Source organism: Condylura cristata, unplaced genomic scaffold (genome assembly GCF_000260355.1).
Source record: "Condylura cristata isolate star-nosed mole 26May11 unplaced genomic scaffold, ConCri1.0 scaffold00006, whole genome shotgun sequence".
Taxonomy (NCBI): Eukaryota; Metazoa; Chordata; class Mammalia; order Eulipotyphla; family Talpidae; genus Condylura; species Condylura cristata.
Window position 1 is genome coordinate 14,838,516 of NW_004567107.1, and position 20,824 is coordinate 14,859,339.

General features: G+C 50.6%; 1 protein-coding gene across 2 annotated transcripts in view; it reads right to left on the bottom strand.

Annotated features, from left to right (window-relative positions):
• Positions 1–20,824, bottom strand: part of ZNF618 (zinc finger protein 618) — a 142,289-nt gene that overhangs the window by 21,676 nt on the left and 99,789 nt on the right. For both annotated transcript variants that reach the window (XM_012721578.1, XM_012721577.1), the window contains exons 4-9: positions 15,951–16,028; positions 15,298–15,336; positions 11,026–11,115; positions 10,161–10,196; positions 9,995–10,072; positions 3,252–3,341 (exon numbers count right to left, since the gene is read on the bottom strand). In XM_012721578.1, the coding sequence (XP_012577032.1) occupies positions 3,252–3,341; positions 9,995–10,072; positions 10,161–10,196; positions 11,026–11,115; positions 15,298–15,336; positions 15,951–16,028 (411 nt within the window). The remainder of the gene's footprint in view (positions 1–3,251; positions 3,342–9,994; positions 10,073–10,160; positions 10,197–11,025; positions 11,116–15,297; positions 15,337–15,950; positions 16,029–20,824) is intronic.

The following is a 20,824-nucleotide window of genomic DNA, read 5'->3' on the forward strand; positions in this document are numbered from 1 at the left end:
ATTTTAGATAGGAGTGATTAGAAATCATATTCTTGAAAGCTAACTAACTCCATAAATCAACCTAGTTCCTAAAGCGCTTTAGAAGCGTAACCTAAAAAAAAAAAAGAAATTTCAAAGAAGTCATTCTTACAGCAAAGAAACATCCCAATAGTGTGCCCTTCTTCAGTTCATTTCATGGTTTGACTTTCTGATCATCTTAATGTGTCTAATAAAGTATGGGCATGGTGCCCTAATAAAACAAAATCAATCCATGCAATTCACCACTTTCACTGAATAAAAGATGAGGCTCATAGAATTAACTCAGTAGATGTAAGGAAAAAACATGAACTACTAATTTATGACAAAAACGTTCAACAAACTAGGAATAGATGTTAACTTCCTCACCTGGTAAAGGGTACCAATGAAACCTACTTCAGCTAACACAATCCTTAAGTGACAATACTTGATGAAAAAAATTCCTGTAACAGGAGGACTGGGAGCAAGGCAGAGATCTCTACTCTTTTCCTCTATTTGACATTGCATGATATTGCACCATAGAGTTCGAACCAGTTACAGTGAGCAAGGCAAAAGAGCAAAGATACAGTATGGGTTGAAAAGAAAGAAGTAAAGCTGCTTCTCTCCCTCCCTCTCTCTATCCCTCCCTCCATCAAGTAGAATCTGAAATATACAAAGAACCTCTACAACTTTATAGAGAATCCATACCAAAAATGGGCAAAAGACAATTTCCAAAGTACAATGTACAGATGCTAAATAAGCAAATGGAAAAGTGCTCAACATCATTAGTGATCAGAAAAACACAACTTCACATGACAGAAGACTACACTCACCAGAAGAGCTAGAAATTAAACAGCTTGTTGCCACAAAATGTGGCAAGCATGTGGTTAGAATGTGGAGTGCCTGGCCCGCCCAAATATGGCTGATGGGAGTGGAAGATGCTGTAACCACTACGGAAAACGGCTCATCAGTTCTTACAAAGTCAAACTCTCCCCCGGCCTAACAATACTATTCTTTGCAAGAAAAATGAACACATATGCCCACAAAGAGTCTCACACAAGCATTTTCAGAGAAGTTTTATTCCTAATAGCCGAAAACTGAAAACTCAAAGGAACAAGCAAATGTTTAAACAAACCACAGTGGTGGTGTTTTCATATAATGGGATAATGCTCAGCAGTCAAAAAGAACAACTGATATAAATATACACAGTGTTTTTGAGTCTTAAAACATTCTGCTGAGTGAAAGCAACCAGGCCCAAAGGATGGCATGTTACATGATGCTACTTGGGAGGACTTCTGCTTTTAGTCCAGAATCTTCTGGATACTTCAGCAGACCAGGGTCTCTCAAGGCATCGCCTGGGTACCACTTGCTGGCACTAGCAAGTCCAGAGTCTGATTCCACACAGAATCCAAGATCCACTGATTAGCCATATGATCCGGGGGGGCCCAAATTACAGCAAGAAATAGAAAAGAGAGTCACTCAACAAACAGATGCAGGATGATAAAGCAAGATGAGTCCATAGTAGAGAGAAAAAAGAAAACAAGGGAAAGAAAGAGTGAACAGCCCTTCAGGGGAGAAGCGCCTAGATGCTTGCAAAGAAATCAGGGTATAAACGATGCACCCCTCTACTGTGCCATCTGCTGTGATGCAGAATCCCTTCACGGGTAAGAGTATGGACCTAGAGCACACCTGCTGGGCCAAGCTCCGTTTCCTATTCACTCCATAATCTGACTTGTCCCAGGAAAAGCCACTTGGGGGAAAAGCAGAAGTTGCACTGAGGGTTCCTGAAACCCAGGCTGCAGACTGGCCTCATACTGACACCTGTAAGTGCATTCTGGAAGCAGCTCCCTGAGCAACAGGCAGCAGGAGAGCCAGGAGAGAGTTGCCACATGTAGCTGGCCGCGTGGCTGCCTGGGAAAGTGGGATTCCCAGAGGTCCTGTGTGCAGGAGCATGGCAGAGCCAGGGCCCTGATACCTCAGAACCACTAGCCAGCCTTCAGGTAGCTGCGCCACACAGGACCCCGCCATGCGGTCAGCACTGGAGGACCCGTCCATGCCCAGCCTGGGTGGCAGGACAGGCGCCACCAGTTGGGCCACTGCAGTTATGTGAAGCTGGAGACGTCAGGATTTCAGATCCCGAGTCTGGAAAAATCTCAAGAGCTCCCACAAAATGGGAAATTTGAGCACAGAGTGACAGGTGTGAAGTCACCTAGCAGTGAGATGCTCTGGCCTGGGGTGATTCCTCAGTTCACGGCAGAGTTCAGGGAGGAGTTCCTGGGGAAGCTGCCTGCACCAGCTCCAGGCACTGAATGTACTGGGAGCGGGGGACACTTGTGTCTGCTGCTACTGTCATTGTAGGGGGAGGTGGGGTTATAGGGCCCCCCAGCCTGCAGATAGCATGGCGTGAAGCCCAAAAGACTGTGCAAAACACTGCTATGCCCCAATGTCTGGACCTGTCTTCCCACCTATACAGACTACGGAGAAGGATCGCCATAGCTCTGCTGTGAGAAACGAAAGCAGACACTCTCTTAAACCCCTCCCCAACCTGCAACTCTGGCTCAGCCCCACCCTGTCAGCATTTCGGGTGAATTTCCAGAAATTCTGGTCGGAATTTCCAGAAAGGGAGTGGGGAAATCCATGGGAGCCAGAGAATGAAGTCTCGGTGGGAAGGCACTTAGAACCCTTTCCCTTTCTGGTCAGGGGATGAGGAAGAGATGGGAGCCCAGAGCCGGGATTGGGGTCTTCTTAAGGTCACATGCATGCCTACGACCCCTTGGGATTAACATCTGAGTCCCAACTTAGTGCTTCTAACATCTTATTCTTTTCACCACCAGCAAAGAAAGGGTGTCCTGCCCAGCTGACCAGCCCTGGCCTGGGTGAGGCCTTGACTGGCTCGGAGTGCAGTGCCACTCATGGTGGCTTTGTGGGGAGGCTTCAGGGAACAGGTGCTTTGAAGGTGCTTAGTGGGGCTGGGGACAGGGTCACTGAAGGACTTGGACAAGTGATGTCTACCCTAACCCCAAGTCCACATGGGCTCTAGGCCTTCCAGTCCACTAAGGGGGTCATTCCTGGCTCCAGGGTGAGGCTCTCCCAGATATTCCAGATGATGCAGAAGGGCCCCCACCCCCAGTCAGACCTCACCCCTAGAGACTGGCCTACCCCAGCCTCTCCTGTGCTTTCACCCTCTCCCCTGGCAAAGCTCCAGAACCTTCCACCATTCCCGCTCCCCCCACCCACTAGCTAGAGAAGATACTCACTGATGGGGGCGTGTAAGGCCACGTGCTCCTGATAGGGAGTGTAGTACTTGTACTGCTTTCCGCAGAATTCACAGGTGTAATTGCCGGTTTCTGTCCAAGGAGAGCAAAGAGTGGGAATGGGTGCCTGGGGTCCATCTCAGAGCAGCAGCATGCACCCCCTGCCCCAACTCCTCCCCATTCTGGGACCAGCAACTAGAATCAGGAGCCCACTCGAGTCAGAACCTGGGTTCAAATCTCAGCTCCACCACTCAGGCAAACCTCTTAACCTTTCTGTGCCTCAGCTTTCTTATCTGTAAAATGGGACCAGTTTTGATAGGATTGCTGTGAGGATTAAATTTCTATGTCAGTGCTTAGAACAGTACCTGGCACACACTGTTCTCCTTCATCGCTCCACCCCCAGGGCCCAGTGCTCAGGAAATGTGCAGTGCCCCAAGGTGACCTCCAGGGCCAACCTCTGCCAGCCCCTATTGCAAGCGCTGCCCTCAGCAATGGTCACTACGGGGTGTCCAGGACCTTCCTTCCCTGTCCCCGAGCACCCTCCACCCCCACCCTCAGCAAAAAGGGTCACTTCTTCTAAAGTCCCACCAGACTTTACCTCTCTTTTGGCACTGCCTAACTTCTTTCTTCTTAAAAATTTCTGATGTAATATTGTTCACTGGGGGAAAATTATAAAATACTGATAAATACAAATACAAAAGTTTAAAAGTAAGAGAAATTTCAATCAGCTGTAATCCCCAAGCAAAGAGCCACAGCTCTCTCCTGGGGAGAGTGTGCACTTTGCTATTTTACCCCTTGGGGACAGGCCCCACCCCTCATCTCATCTCATCTCATCTCATCTCATCTCATCTCATCTCATCTCATCTCATCTGGGGCAGGCTTCTTTCACTGACATCATTTGTCTGGTTCCTGCAGGCCTTAAATTAGCCAGCCCTGATTTATCTCCTCCTTGTAACCCGGTGCATTCAATTGACAATATTTTGTGGACATCTTGCACAATCAATAGCCATTGATCGCCACTGCATTTATTGGCTGCAGGGCTCCTGCCGGACTTTGGAATTTGCTGAGTCAGTCTCCTGTTCCAGGGGACATTTAGATTGTTTCCCATTTCTTCCCCCTTATTAAAAGAGATGCTGCGATTCATATACTGGTAGACATTTTTACTCATCTGCGTATCATTTTTTGCACATCACTGCAGAATAAAGATTATCGTGTATAATGTTTGCACATTATTTCCTCAGGATAAACTTAAGGGTATGCATTTTTGAGGCTTCTGATAACTATGGCACTGACTCTCTAACAAAAGGTTGGGCCAACTTTCATCCCAATTAGAAAAGTGTGAAAATAAATGACTTGTTTCCATACATAGTAGCCAGCATTAAATACTATCATCTTTCTAAGTTGTGTCTGATTGGGTGAACTATATTGCCAGTTTTATTTTTCATTTCTTCCTAGTTCTAAGGAAATTGACTATTTTTCATGTTTAATTAACTATGATTTTTGTCTTATGACTTTCCCATTTGTGTTCACAGCCACTGTTTCTATAAGTATATTGTATATTATAATGTTATATATTTTGTTATAGAAGTATATATTTTCAAATTGCTAAGAGCTCTGTAGATTAAAGACATCAACATTTTGCTCAATATGTTACAAGGATTTTTGTCTCAACTGGAATCTTATTCTGTTTATGGTTTTTTCTCAATAAAGAAGCTTTAAAATCTTTGTAGTTAAATAATTGCTAACACCGATTCATGAATACTAGAAAAGATATATTATTTTCTATTACTAAAAGGCACATTATTTATCATAGGCTTCCGCTTTGCTAGCTCACCTGTATTAATTATATTATTCAACCCTTATACGGTATTGGGCATGTATTTGCTCGATTCAGCAACTGTTGTGACAGATCTTTCTATTTCGCTGTATTCCTACTTTTTTTTTTTGTTTGTTTGTTTGAGTATTTGGATAGGATGTTGTTTAAGCATGTAGGCTCATGACATGATTGTCTAATGTGCTGCTTCTCAGATGTAGTCCCAGGCCAGCAGCAATGACATCACCCAGGTACCAATTTGCTGTTGGAATTGCAGAATTGCCAGACTCACCCAGGACATCATGAAAGAAAAATTCTAGGACTGGAATTCAGCAATCTGTATTTTAATAGGGCCCCTAGAAAATTCTGAAGCTCAGGAAAGCTTAAGAACCACTGTTCTAACAGTTAATTATTAGACGAACTAATAAAAGCTCATCTGGCATTAATATTATTAACGCTTGATAATTACTTTTCAGGCCCTCCTTTCTACTTGTTTGTATGCGCCTAAAGACATTTCCCTAAATTTTCTTGCAATTTCATTCATTAAACAGATACCGCACTCAATACTGGCACAAAATGTTGAGCAGAATAAAAAAAAAAAAAAAGCAAACATTCCTGCCTTCAAGGAGCAAACATTCTAAAAAAAGAGACAGAAAATTCAAATAATCACAACAACCAATTTTAAAACTGTAATCATGACAGGTGCTTTCAGAGAGATATTCCCAGGGCTATGAAAATCTTAACAGGAAATTCAATTTAGTTAAGGAAACAGGAAAGAAAGCGTTCCTTGAGAAGTTCAAATTCAGGGTAAAAGATAAGAATTAACCATATAGGTCCTCTAATAAAGCATTAGTAATTGGGTTATTTTAAATTAACCTAAGAATCTTTGTTTTCTAATAAAAGAGAGAATGCCATTTATTTTTATTGCTATAACTGACTTGGTTTTCCATTACATTTTTTTTCATGACCTGCCCTTTCTGGTTTATTCCTTTAGCATTATAGTTGTTTGAAATTTGAACTCTTTTTTGGGGGGGGGTTCCATTATTTTCCAGTATTTTTTATTGTGCTCGATGGTCCATAAGATTTATTTCTCTAATCGTTACAATCAAGTAGAAAAGTGCTATTTTCAAGTTTATTGTCAATGAGAAAAGTAATTTAACTCATGATTTTTAAATTTTAGCATGTACAGTTGACCCTTGAACAACATGGGGTAAATGAGGCACTGACGCCTCCCCCCAGAACAATCAGAAATCATCTTAGCACTTCTGAATCCCCCAAAACGAATTCTAATAGCCTACTGCTGGCCTGCAGCCTTACAGATAACAAACCATCAATCGACACAATTTGTTTGTCTGACGTATTAGATACAATGAAGGAAGTTAGAGAAAAGAAAATGTTATTAAGAACAGAAGGAAACCACAGTACATGCATATGACCATATTATATTTATCAACTACATAAGAACATCTTCCATTCTAAGAAAATTCACATGTAAGCAGACCCATGCAGTTCAAAAGGTCAACTGTGTTAAGAATCATCCAGAAAGACTGGACAGATGGCTGGGTTGCAATCCCAGAGACTGAGATTCTGTACCCTGGCATGGTGCCTAAGAATGTCCATTTCTAATAAGCTTCTAGAAGATGCTGAAGCGGCTAGTCTGAGGACCTCATGAGCAGTAGGGCTGACTTAACCTACTTTACTGTCTCCCTCACCTATTTTTCCCTTACTGTTTAAAAAAAAAAAATTAGAGTAATGAGTCCATGGCATTCAATTTTCTAATCAGATTTGCAGCTTTTTAAACTTTCTACTTTATCTAATCAGGATTCACAAGTCATCCCGTGCAACAAATTCCTCATAACTGAGTCTTCACAAACGCTTTTACCACTCAGTTGTATACCTCCAGGTAACTTTTTGAAGATGTGTACACAGGAGAAAGATTATGAAATTAATGCACAGATCACAATTTGCCTACATATGAATCTCCTAAATTGCAACTTTTCCCCTTCAAACCTTCTTCAAACATACTCTGGATTTAGTATTGCACAAGAGTCTGATGCAAGGCCATGCTTGGTGGGTATGTAACAACTTGCTTTTCGATGACCAGATGCTGACAGAGTTTTTCCCGTTGTGTTTACAGTTTTAAAATCTCTTGGAGAGCCATCTAGTTATGGATCTCTTTACACAGACTCTACCCGGCATACAATGAGTCTTTCACTATACACACTAAGGTCTTCCTTTTAGCAGAGCAAATAATTCTTCTATTACATCCTGGGGGTATTGATTCTGTCCCGCTGCTTTAGTAACATCAATTATCTGGAACTGGTTCACCATTCTCATAGGTATCACATTTTCCTCTTACTACCTTTGCTGTTCAAGTCTGTCCTTCAATTCATAAATTCCATTTCTGCAGGTTGATTCTGCTCTTTACAACCTACAACTAGGTTTAATTTCTGTTTTAATAATTCCGACTTCTTTGCAATCCTCATTCTCACCTCTTTTCATTTTATCTTGCTGCTTTTTCAACAAACAATTCCAGGCTGCTTGTTCATAGGGGTTATGTTATAGACTGAACTGAATCACCCCCGAATTCAGATGTTATTGCCTCACCTCCCCAAATGTTGGTATATGGAAGCAGGACCTGTGGGAGGTAGTCAGGTTTAGCTGAGGTCATGAGGATGGCCTCATGGGTGAGACACCAGAGAGCTCAGTCTGTCTCCCCACATGGGAGGACACTCCCAAGCCGGGCGGAGAGTCATCACCAGAACCCAACCAGGTTGGCATCCTGATTCTGGGGTTCCAGTCTCTGGAACAGTGAGAAAATACATTCCACCTATTATGTGGCCTTTTATTATGGCAACTTAAGCTGACTGAGTAAGTTTTATTTTCTAATATTCAACTCTGGCTGCCAAACAAAGTTTCCCAGCTACTGCAATAGATCAGAGGTATGTGCTTCCTCTGAGTCTCCTCATTTCTCTTTCCTTCTGTTACAGAGAATTTTCATAGTGCCCATATTTTTTATCCTTTCAAGTTTCTCTTCCTTACCCAAGTACACAAATCGAATAACCCACAAATGGACCCACACGTACTCAGCTTCAATAGATATGAATGATTTGGCCTCAGTATTCCCGTTTCCATGGTAGTAATCAGCACGGCAGACCGAGACCACAGTGTAACTCCCAGATCTGCAGCTGTAAAGCAAACTGGAACATGGGGTCTTGCACCCACTCCCTCCTAGCAGGATTCTCCTGCTCTGCATGGTTCCTGCTTCCTCCTCCCCGCTCCTTCTCCAAAAGCACCTGTTTCTCTAATTTGCTCAGCTGATGCAGATGGGGAAGGCGTACACACAGCTGCCTCGGTGTTTCTCCTTCCCCCCAACCTACAGAGCCCTGCTTGTGACAACTGGCCCCTCACAGTGCCCCATGGCCTCAGGGGCTCCCCTTAGTCTATGCACAGCCATTTAGGGGACCACAGCACTGTCCTGCTTACATGGGCAGAAGCTCAAGCAGCAGCATGCTTATCTCCAGGGTGACTCCTGAGTGGTAGCGAGTGACAGCCTCACATCACCCTAACAGTCTCAGTTCAGAGCATCATGCTGGGGGCAGGCAAGACGCCAAACTCACTTCACTTTCCTCAATGCCGTTCCCTTACTCCTTACAATTTGCGATGATGCGTCCCAGGCCCTCGCATCAGCTGTCTGTCAGACTTAGTTACTGATGTAAAGGACAAGTTTCCTCTTGTGCTGCATCTTCCAGGGTAATTAATAAGTACAACTTATTTCATGCTTTCTATGTAAGTGTCAAGACTGCACTAATTCCTTTACAAATACAACCTAATCTCCACGGCAATCCGGAGAGGTGTGTTTGATCGCCCACTTTGGGGTTTACGAAACTGGAATTAGAGCGATTAAGACTTGTAGGATGTCACACAGGGATTAAGTGTGGAGCGCTGGGATTCCTATCAGGATGGCCCCAAAGAGCTCGTTCTCTCTCTTGACTCTCGGCAACATGGCTCAGGTGTCTGCCCTGGCTCAAGCCAGTGCTATCCTGGACACTTAGTTCCCGCATTGTCCAGCAGTCCTGCAGAAGAGACAGATGCCCTCGCCTCCACGGGCAGGTACAGAGCTAGAAACTGGCTACGTTGCAAAGCCAGGCCTGCTAGACTGCAAAGTATATTTTCATAATTACGAGGCCAGAGACAAAGTGCAGTGCCCTGCTGGGGGTGCTGGCCAAGAGCATCCTGGAGAGCGAGGTCAAGAATCCCTGTCCCCGCCCCTACATCTGAGAGGTCCACCAGGGAACATGCCCGATTCCCACCTGGGTTTCCCCATGGTCTAACTTCTGACGTTGAGGATTTTGTCAGTTTCTTCATCTTCAAGGTGATGTCAATGCTGCTACATACTGGGTGCTCCCTGTGCATAGGACAAGCCCGTGCTAACCATTTCCCAGAGTGCCACATCACTGCTTCCTGCCCCGGACCACTTTCTCTGCAGACGGCCCTTCAGATGGTAACGACAGTGTACCAGGCACTGTGCTAAAGGTGGTTTACATTCATGATCTCATTTAATCCCCCAACAAACCTGCAGGGAAAATGGCACCCTCATTCCACAAGTGAGGCGCAGAGGCTCAGGATGGCTAACAGACTGCCGGGCATATAAGGAGCAGAGCAGGGACTCAACGCCAGGCTGATGGCCTTCACTGCCCTGACCGTGACCTGAGCTGTCCTGCCACTCCTCAAAAGCTAAATCCGAAGACAGATGGGCCGAGTCGACAGGTGGGCAAAGGGAGGTCCAAGAAGGCCAGCTGCTCACTGGCCATTGCTGTTACCGCAGGGCGAGCAAAGCAGCCCCTTTCCAGCAGCGGGACTGATGCCGTGCCCGCCCCCAGCCCCCACCGGCCTCCCACCCAGCCCTAGCCCCAGGGAGACGCCCGCATACTTGGCCCGATTTTCTGGAATGGCTCCGGAGGCTCCTCCTTCACCTCCTCAGTGGCCACCACGCCTTGGTCGAAGGGGTCTGCAGGACAACAAATGGCCCTTAGCATCCAGGTAACCAGGTCTCAGGGGTCCAGGATAAGGAAGGTGGGCAGTCACTGAGGACTTACCTGCCCGATTTTCGGGGGCCCCTTCCACACTAAACACTGCGCCCAGGCGGGAGGAGGCAGCCGCAGAAGGAAAGAAGCAAACAGGAGCCCTGTTAGTCCCAGAGCCTCTGCCGGCCTCTGTCCCGTCAAGGTCACCTTTAGGACTTGGGGGGTGGGGGTGGCCTTGGTGAACCTGGAAACCCCAAAAACCCAAGGGCCAACCAGGATGAAGCCTATATGGCCATCGTTTACCCACCCCAGGGACAGGGGCCACCCGAGACAGGCACTTCTGCCTGATGGTATCTGCATCACCAACATCCTCTTGGGGGCCAGGGCAGGGCAGCGGGTAAGACGGGGTGGGGAGAAAGGGCTGGGGGGAAGATGAGAGGAAGTCTGTGGAATATAGGAGGTGAGTCTGGCTGTCATAGCGGGAGAGGGCTGAGGGTGTGTGTGGGCCTAGAGAGGGAACCCCCAAGATCCCTTCTAGGTGTCAAATTAAGATTCTAAAATATATTATCTAAATTTATTATGCTAATTTCTAACTCTATAATCTAAGATGCTAAAATATCATCATTTCATTCATTTTTAAAAAATTGGTTTAATTTCACCAGATCATGCAAATACTTAATATGAAATCATAAAAAGAACTGATGTGAAATTGCCAAACTCCACTGATTCTGACCTACAAAAATGGCAATGTCCCTTGGGTCACGCTGCTCAGAAGAGCACATGGTGCATGAAGGGGCCTGGCCCGCCCCAGAATCTCAGCAGTTGTCCCCTCCCTTCCTCGTGGTCTGGAGGCAGGTGGGGGCTGTCAGTAAGCAGCCCTGCGGGAAGGGGGTTCTGGATGTGACCCCGACCCCAACAAGTGCAGGGCCTGACTCACCATCCACCGCGTGCAGGTCTCGGTGCTCTTGGAAACAGCTGTAGTATTTGTACTTCTTCCCACAGATGTCACATGTGTACCTGAAATTGTCTGTGGGATGGAAAGACATTCCTGGTTACTGGGGCTTCCGTCGCGTGGGTGGGCTTTTCAGACCAGCTCCTGTGTCTCCGGAACCACAGACTAGTCCCCCCGGCCCAACCGCTGACACTGGGGAGCCCGGGGCACCTGCTTCCTGAGCCAGTCTGCTCCTGTCACTGCCCGTCCATCTCCCTGCTGGCAGCTGTAGCACAGCCCTCCAGCTTCCCCTTCCCGACCTGCAGCTGGGGCTGGTAGAGAACTGACGGTCTGGCCTTGGTGCCAGGCCTGCCCTCTGTCTCCACTAGGCCCACGGGGCCCAGGGTGGGATGCTGGGGGTCCCACCTCCCTCGGTGAACGGCATGAGCGTAACAACCACCGCAGCTACCACTTCCTGGTGCCACTCCGTGAGGTGCCAGACAGAGAGCTTCACCTGCGTTGCCCCAGGTTAGTGCTGTAATGAGGGAGGAAGGTTCCCACTTAACACAGGAGGAAGCAGCACAGCAGAAGGGGACCTGCCCCGAGACCTCAGTGGGGGGGTCCTATGGGGGGTGGCTTTGGGGTGCTCCCAGTGATCTCTGCCTTGGGCATTCATGTCCTGGGCAGTATCATCCCCTTGAGTCTGGGCTGGGCCTAATGACTTGCTTCCAATGAACGGCAGCAGAGGTGGGAAGTCAACGCATGATGACACAAGACCTGTGTCTTGCACACCTGTCTCTTGCCCTTCACCGAGCTGTGAGCTCTCTCAACGAGACCTACTCGGCAGTCTCTGGTGAACAGTCGGGGGGGGGGGACCATGGCCCTCAGTCTGACAGGAACTGTGTGGGAAGGCTTCTGGTCCTCACTTAGCTGAACTTTGGGATATCTCCCACCACTTCTGCCTCACCTAAGCCAGGTGAGGTAGCAGGTGCACAGGTACCAGGTAAGGTACCAGAGTCACAGAGTCTAAGCAGTCCCCACATGAGGTGCCCACAGACATTCTGCGGGTGTGGGGACCAAGTAGGGTCCAGGCACTCCGTGGCCCTCCCAGGGAGGAGAGTGCATCTGAACCAGTCAGGGGTGGTGGGGGGAACAGTTGGGAGGTGTCCTGTCCACCCAGACGGCCAGCAAATGCTGACACCACCTCAGATTCAGCTCCCCTACTTCCTCCCCTTAATTTGGAGGCAATGAGGGATTGCTAAGCTGATTCTTGGGGACTCTCCCTCCCAGGCTGGAGATTCTAGGCCTCCAAGCCTAACTTGGGCTTCCATTCTTCCCACAGCCAGCAACCCAGCTTAGCAACACCCTCCTCCATCATGTCCCAGCTGACATCCGCCCACACTCTCAGCACTGCACACCCAGGGAGAATTCAGGACCCCCTGAGGCCTGCTGGTTTCAGGTAGGCCTCTGTTCTCAACCCTCCCCCTCCCTCTCTGTGCCTTCTACAGCTGCCTGACCCACCTGCCTGGTACCAGCTTAGTTACCTCAACCACCTTCAACACATGACCCAACTTTCAGATGCTGAGAAACACCCCTTGCCTGCAATCAAATCCCACACTGCCACCCCTTCTCTGGGACTCGAGACCACACACCCAGGCCCGCCAAGGCAGAGTGAATTAGAACATGAGAGTCCAGGATAGAAGGCAGAATGGTTATTTTGTCTGTGAAACATGGCAGAACCCCAGGAGAGCGCAATGTCTCCAGGAATGCCACTGGAGATGTGTTTTAGGGCGCGGGCCCTGGAGTCAGGCGGCCTGAGCCCAAACTCAACGCTTCTGCTGACAAGCACAATTCACCTCAGACACAATCCCTCATCTCCACACCCCAGGCTTCTCATCTGTGAAATGAGAACAAGAGGTCTGTTCCCTCCCAGAGCTGAGTGAGATAAAGTAAGCAAGCCCAAGGCCTACAGACCATTAGTACTTGGGAACTATTCTTGTACTAGCATTTTATAGAGGGAAAGACTCCACAACTGTTCCCTAATATTATTGCACTACAAAGAGAATAGATGTGGTGTTCATCTGTTATTTTCTTACTCAAGAGACAGGATAAATGGGGGCACACCTCCATGTCTGGGGGTGAGATCATCCCTCTGAGTCCACCAGGGACACCCCATGAACCCAGAGATAGAACCAACCCCCACTTATAGCACCTTTTGCTGAATGCACATACCTGCGATAATGCCTCACTTATAAATAAGACACAGGAAGAGATTAAAAGACAATACGAATAAAAGCAGAACAATTGTAACAATAAACTGCGATACGTTACATATGCACATTCTCTCTCGCTATCAAGCTATCTTTGGCAGTTTTTTTCAGACCTAGTGAACTGTGGGTAACTGAAATGATAAAAGGTGCAATTGCAGAGAGGGACTAATGATGTACTCCGTGCCCACCCTCCACCCCACAACAGTGGCCAGCGCGCTGAGTGACCTTTCTTAGAACTCAGCTCCTCAGCTGGCAGGGCAGACCGGACCTGAATTCTCATAGGGGCCCTCCTGGCTCCCCGACCCTGCCTAGGCCCCTGCAACCAGACTGGTGGTGTAAGGGCTCCGGGTTTCCAAGCAGCACCACCAGCCTGGGTATAGGTGGCAGTGTGGGACTGAGAATAACATAAGGGGCCCTGGTCAGGGGGAGAAGCCGCACCAGGAGGAGCGAGAAGTGATGGGCGGACTAAAAATACCCCTGGCTACAGAGCCATCCACAGCCAACAGGCTTCTTGAAACAACGGAAGCCAGATGAACAACGGGTCACTGAGGGGCCTGCCGGGGAGGCCAGAAAGCCAGAATAGCCGAGGAAGGAAAGACAAATAGGAACTGCTTTAAATATGTGGCTGACCGCAGGCAGAATCTGGGAGCCGGCAGCGAAGGGCCAGGCTTTGCCTCCGCCTGTTGTGGGCCCTCTGGCAGGTGTCTGGTCAGTCTGGGTCTGAGAGTCCCCAGAAGACGGAGGAATAGCCTCAGCCTGGCCTGCCTCTCCCAGGTGTAAGAATCCAGAGAAAGAGCAGTCGGGAAAGTTCCTCGGAAGAAATACTCCGAGGGCCCCGTGCAAGGAAGGTCCCCCACGCCTCCACAAAGTGCTTTGTTTGTTTTGATTTTTCCTTTTGGTCACGCTGACTTATTTTTAAAGCATCTTCATGTGCAGAATGGGTTTGGCAAACAACGGCCCGCCCGCCCACCACCCATTTGCTAAGGCCTTCCCTTCCCTTCCGCAGCGTCTCTGGCCAGGCGCCGGCTCCACGCGGCCCAGCAGTTGTGACTGAGGCATCTGGCTGCAGAGTCTAAGTGTCTCCTGGCTGGCCCACCACCCAAAGCCTGCTGATCCCTGGCAGAGGAAAGTGTCCGGATCCTAAGTGCTCGATATCCCCCAAAACACCCATGGAGCCAGTGCCTAGGTCGAAGCAGAATCCGGAAGCCCCTTCCACCTGTGTGGATTCCTTTTCCCTGACTGTGCTTTCCCTTTGCCAACATCAGTCTGTGGCTAGCCATGTGGAGCGGTCTCACACAGCCCTTGGGTAACACTGACTTCTTTATTCAAATAGGGCAGACACGGAGAGGGGAGGAGGTTCGCATTTAGGGGGGCCTCTCCAATAGCTATGCTAGAACGTTCTCCTCCTTCACCCCTTCTGGACACTCGCACAATTTCTGCTGTGTGAGGCTTGCACCGAGGCAGTGGCAGTATGGGTTCTGAAATCTCCTCCACCCCCCACCCCCCACACACACACCCATCTGGCTGGAGCCCAATCACCCAGTGAGTAGTGCCTGTGGGTGCTCAGGAGGATTTCCCAAACATCAGCGATGGACCCCTAGGCCTGTGAATGGCAGGTAAAAGGCAGAAGAGTTGGCGTATACTGGGCCTCTCTTGGAAGTGCACAGGCCTGTTGACCAGTGAAGAGACGTGAGAAGCTTCCAGGCAGGAAACTCGCAGCTTAGAACTCCAACGTCCCCCAACATTTTGGTGAGAGAATTTATTGACAGAACACGAGTTAACTTCCCCAGCATGAGTACGCCAGGGAACACACTTTGGGCAAGGCTGCTCTGAGTTCTATTAAGTTTCACAAGGATCCTAAAAGCCTGAATCTAGGACCACAGCAACGTGTTTCCCAGAGAGAGTCTGGGGTCAGTCCGGGTGGGTGGGAATAGCTAGGAAGTGCATGTCCTTCCCCTACCCCAGCCCTCTTGGGCCCCCACGCTCATGAGGAGACCAAAGTACTCACTGCCTTGGGAGGCTCCCTCCCCTGAGGTGGCTTCGGTGTCTGCAAGAGAAAGATTGAGAAGGGGGTGAGCAGACTGGCACCAGTGAAAGGGCCAGAGGGAGAGACAGAGAGAAACAGACAGACAGACAGCGCACTAAGACGTGGCCAGGAGAGCACCCGCCCATGTGCCCAGGGACATGCCCTTCCCTCTGAGGCAGCAGGGAAGCAGGTCCCCACGGCTCTTCCCTATGCCACTGGGTCAGCTGGGCCCTGACCCAGTGCCCTTCCTCTGCAAGGCCCCCGGAGGGACGGCGCCATTCTTCCTGTCCTTCGTCTTCAGTGCGGGAGACAGCGGCCACCTTCCTCCCGGGCAGCCGTGAGAAGCAGAGAGGGCATGCGAGACTTTTCCTGCAAGGGCTGCTATAGGCTGGCGGCACGGAGTAGGGGCCAGGAGAGCAGAGCCTGCAGCAGACCGGGCAGGTTCCCCCAAAGCCCTGTGCTCTCCTCTCCCCTTTTCTCCTCCTATTCCTACTGAAGAAGAAGGGAGGAGACTGCGAAACAAGACAGGAGAAAACTGGATCTCTAAAGGTCTCTGGGGTCACCTGTGAGGGTCCCCAGTGGTAAAAAAGAGGAAGGTACAGCCCTTTGGCTCGGCCCAGGGACACCCCACTCACCTCGGTGTGCCCGTACGTGGGTCTGGAAGCAGTTGTAGTACTTGTACTTCTTGCCACAGATTCCACATTCATAGGACCCTGGAAAACAGGAAAGAGAAAGGCCCGTCAGCCAGATCGTCAGCCAGATCCGTGTCCTGGGCTGCAGGCCCGAGGGCTGCTACCAGTCAGCCATTGGTGAACCTAACTCTGTAGGGGTGCTGGTGGAGAGGGAGGCTTTTCCAGTGACTGCTAGGTCCCCAGCAAGCAAAGAGGAAGCAATGGCCACTGGGGCCAGAAAGTCAGAAATCGGGGGCCTGGGTCTAGTTCCAAGTTCATCTCTTCAGTTACTCAGGGCAAGTGACTTCCCATGTCTGGGCCTCTGTTTCCAAAGCTGTCAACATAAAGAAGGAAATGTCTTATACGCAGTCCATAAAGAGGAAAAAGAGATGAACACAGAAGGAAATAAAAGGAGGAAGTGGAGCCCACATAAGGAAATCATCGCTTCGATGCAAGAGTCATTTCCAGCTCTTTCGCTCTTGCCAGTATGGGACAGAGGTCAAGGTCAAGAGGACAGGCTTTGCGTGAGACCCGTGTGGCTCTCTGTCCAGTTCTACCACTTACCGATAACATAACCGTGGTGATTTCCTTAGACACACTATGCCTCCTTTTGCTCACCTGTGAAACAGGGCTAACTACAGGTGTTACTTCACAGGGACGGCCCCACTCTCCCCAGGAGTGCTCAGACCTATGACAGATGTACGCAAGCGGAGCGTGCCTCGAGCCTGCTGGGGAGCCATCGTGTTCCCCAGACAGCAGAAACCAACTCAACGGTAAATGCCCAATCCAGCCCTTGGGGGTCCCTGAGCCAGAAGCAGGCCCATGCAAACAGCTGAGTTCCCACTGGGTGTGTTGGACAGGTCAACGGTGAACAGAGCAGGGGCCAAAGCCCATGCAGGAGGCCAGGCTGAGACCATCAGACCAGCCTGACATCCCCACATGCCTGAGTACAGGCCGCACCCTTCCTAACAACGTCACCTAGGAGCTAGTCACCCCCCACTAACTTATGTTAGAATGGCCGGGGCTAGGGTCACCCTGTGGTGCAGGGGTTGAAGTATCGCTGCTATCAAACTACCACCAGCCATGGCAGAATGATTTCAACCCCCAGCCAGGGAGCTGTCCCACATGGAGCAGCAGACCTCTCCTGGCTCGCTTGCTGCTTCCCTCTGCAGTGAATTTCAGTAGATCCTCCTGTTCCGCCCCCCACATCTGCTCTGGTGAAACGTCTCAACCCCTGTACCTCTGGCCTACACCCCAGCTCCTGCACACATGAATAAAAAAAAAGAATGGCTGGAACAAGGGGGGAGGATCTAAGCCATTTGCCTTTTTCAAAAGGGTCTTCAGGGGTTCCTGGGACCCAGCCACCAGGCAAAGGGCTCACTGGTTCAGAGCCAGACAGACCTGGACGAAGTCTCAGCTTTCTCACTGGAAAATGCAGACATTGCAAGAGCCCTGATGTGAAAACTGAATGAGGTTCAAATAGTGGCCCAGACGCTCTGGGAGTAAGACGATCACCAACCCCTGCCCTTCCGCCCAACCTGGGCAGAGGCCTGTTTAGCGGGTGTGAATTTGAAGTATCGGATGAAGTCAGGACAACACCTGCTTGGAGTCAGGGAGTCGGCCCAGCCTTAACACCCCAAGCTGTTTGATCTCAGGTGTATCCCTTGACCTGTCTCTGCCTCCGTTTCCTCACCTGTTCGACAGGACGATGGCTGCTGCTGAGGTCAGGATTAGCGAGATACCACATGTGGGTCAGTGGCAGGTGGGCAGCAATGCCACTTCCGACCGGTGTCACTCGGGATCATGTTTAACCTAATGCCAGGTGGAACCCACCAGCCCATGGCTCGGCAGAGGGGTGTGTGTGCGTGTGCGCGTGTGTGTGCCTTGTCTCTCAGGGGAAATATAAACACGTGGAGGGCAGAGATCAGGCCGTAGATTTCTCCGTCGTTAGGACTGGCACACAGCGGAGCTCAATAAATTCCTGCTGTCCTGCGGCCCCACTCATCTGTCACCGAGTAATAATGACCCGACTCCCGTGCTGTGCCTCCACCCGCTCTTCAACAGTTTCTGCCAATTCCCCTTCAAGCAGCCCGGAATTTACTGAGCATCTTCAACACGTCGGCCACCGAGGCCCATCCCTTTGGAAGATGCCACGCTGCCCTCCAACTGGAGTAAAGCAGACGGGAACCAGCGAGAGCACATAGAGAGTGACGGAGTGGCCAGAGGGACGCCCGGATAGGTGGGCACAGGGTGGACCCTGACACAGATGCGGGCTGGAGGAGGGGAGGGAAGAAGGGCCAAGGCTTGGAGGGGACAGGTGTGAGCTGGGAAGATGGAGAGGAAGGTGCCCCCAGCCTGTGGCGGGGGAGAACTAGCCAGCCTTGCCCCAATCACAGGTGAGGTGTCTGAGACCCAGCTGTCTGTGCCAGGAGGCCCGGTCTTATGCCCCAGTGCGCTGAACAATCTAAGGTTCTCTTGGAAGCTGACAGCAAGTGCAGGGTGATGGGTAAAGCCTGCAGGCTGTGGTGGGTCTCGCTCACTCACCCATTCGGCGATACCTCACCCTGCTAATACAGTTTGTCTACTAGCAGATTCTTGGGGATTTAAGCCCAACCCACAGAGAGCTGGCACACACACTCTTGTTCATAGGTCTCACCCCATTTGGGAGGAGAGAGAAGGGGAGAGACATGGTGTGTTGGCCTCCAGCCCTCTGCTGCCCCAGGGAAGAATGGAGCCCTGCCTGGCCCGCGGAGTCTCAGGACCAGCCTATCTGCGGGCAAGAGGGATACCTGAGTCAGGTATCTGCTGCCCTCCGTTCTCCCCAAGAGCCAGGTATTGGGCGTCCCACCTGCAGAAGGGGCAAGATGGGCTGAGAGGTGGAGGGTGCATCACCGGCTTGGGTGACCCCACAGTGCTATGGTCCCTGCAAACCTGGGCTCAAATCCCTGGCCGTCAGGGACCTGACCACACCCTGGATCCAGCCACGCCTCAGGCTGCCCCCATGAACTGGATACACCTGAGGGGGTTGTGAGCACTAATAATGTGGGGAGACTTAGCACAGGGCCTGGCAATTGAGAGCTGCCAGCACTTCCTCAAGTTCTCTGGGAACCAACTTCCTGGAGGCACTGGGGGAGAGAGAGGCCCAGGCTGAGCACATAGGCCGACCCGGTGGATCCATCTGGGAGGCGCAGCAGGAGCTGCTGAGAGGAGCCTGCAGTAACGGCGCACAGCCCACTGCCTCATCCCAAGGTGCCCAACATACATGGCCTGCACCCCCTTGGCTGTTTCACGATAGTGTGGCCATGGGAAGCATTGCCCACATTCCAGATTTCCACGCGTTCCATCCTCCAGCAGCCGTCTTCAGGGCCCCACGCGGGCTCAGATTTGGCAACACGTAGCGGTGACGGGGATTGGGGGAGGGCGACCCTGCATGGCTTCTACAGCTGATGGCACTCTGAGCTGTGCCCCCACCCTCATGCTGGCCCCATCAGGTCCTGCCCCTCGGCCATCACGTACCAGATGCATATCTCAACGCTTGGTCAAAAATCCAGGTCCCTGAATAGCGGCTTCGCACAGTTCCACGGTGGGGGCTGCCTTCGGGCGCTTTTCCATCTGAATTACGTAAGAAATCAGAAAGAGCCCGTAAAGTTGGGGAGTGCCAGGTGAGGAGGGGCTCTGAGTCTAGGGCTGGCCAGTCACCCCAGTTTTCTGGGCCTTTGTCTCCCCATCTGCACGCCAACAAGAACAAATCAGCTTGTCTACTTTCTCACTCGCATTCCGGCTGGCCCAGGGGGACCCAGGCGTTCCCTGGGAGGCTGGCGTATGGCAAAAATACAGCAGCTACAGGCCCAGAAACTTGCCCTGCGTTTGTGCACTTTCTCTATATTTGGACTGCTCATCTGGATGTAGCGAAATCATCCACAAAATGCTTATAAAGTTGCTTCCCAAATCCTCCCAGCAAAATGACCCATCAGGCAGAACGTGTATGCTGTGTCCCTTGCACCCTGGGGCTGGGGCTGGGGCAGTGGGTTGCTGGAGAGCCTTTTTGGGAACTCTTGGCCCAGACGGTGCCTGTGCTGGGTGCCTGATTTCCTGCCCGGCACACTCTGGCACACTCCTCAGGCTGCTGGGATTTCCAAGGATCCTTTTGTTCTTTGTCACCTCACTAGCTCCCGGCCTACTAAGTGCTGTGACTCATCTCACTCCCCGGCTCCAGCACCTCCACAGGGCCTGGCGTCTGCCCCTACTGCTCGGGTAAGGAAGGGAAGGTGCCAGGTGTATGCAGCATGCCTGCTTCACATGGCCAACCAGCGGGAGGAGGGCTGGACTCGAGGGCTTCTAGAATGCCCTCTCAGTTCATCCTCATCGGCCCAGCAGACAAAGGTGGTTATCAGCTCTATTTCTTAGGTGAAGGAAGCAAGGACTGGCACAGAGAGCCAGAGGCAGCTAGGTCTGCCTCAGCCCAGAGATAATAAGGGCAACTGCACAATCAACCTTCGGGAAAGCACCCACAGATGGTGCCTGGCAACATTTACCATTCAGAGAGCACCCCCAGGTCTCCTATCTGTCCTCTGTCCTCTGTCCTCCAGAAGTCCTCGTGTGGTTGGGCCAACTCAACTGCCACTTCGACTATGAGCTTGAGCGTTCTAGAGACAAGTGGCCCAAGCCTGCTGGACGACTCAGCAAGTGGCTGGCAAGGAAGTGGGCCCAGAACCGGTCTGCAGGGCGTTGGAGCCACTAGGCTGCCACTGTGCCAGGTCACCACTGCAGGCCGAGAGCTGTGGGTCCTCGTCAGTCCTGGGGTTCCCCCTAACAGGCAGAACCCCCACCATGCCTGG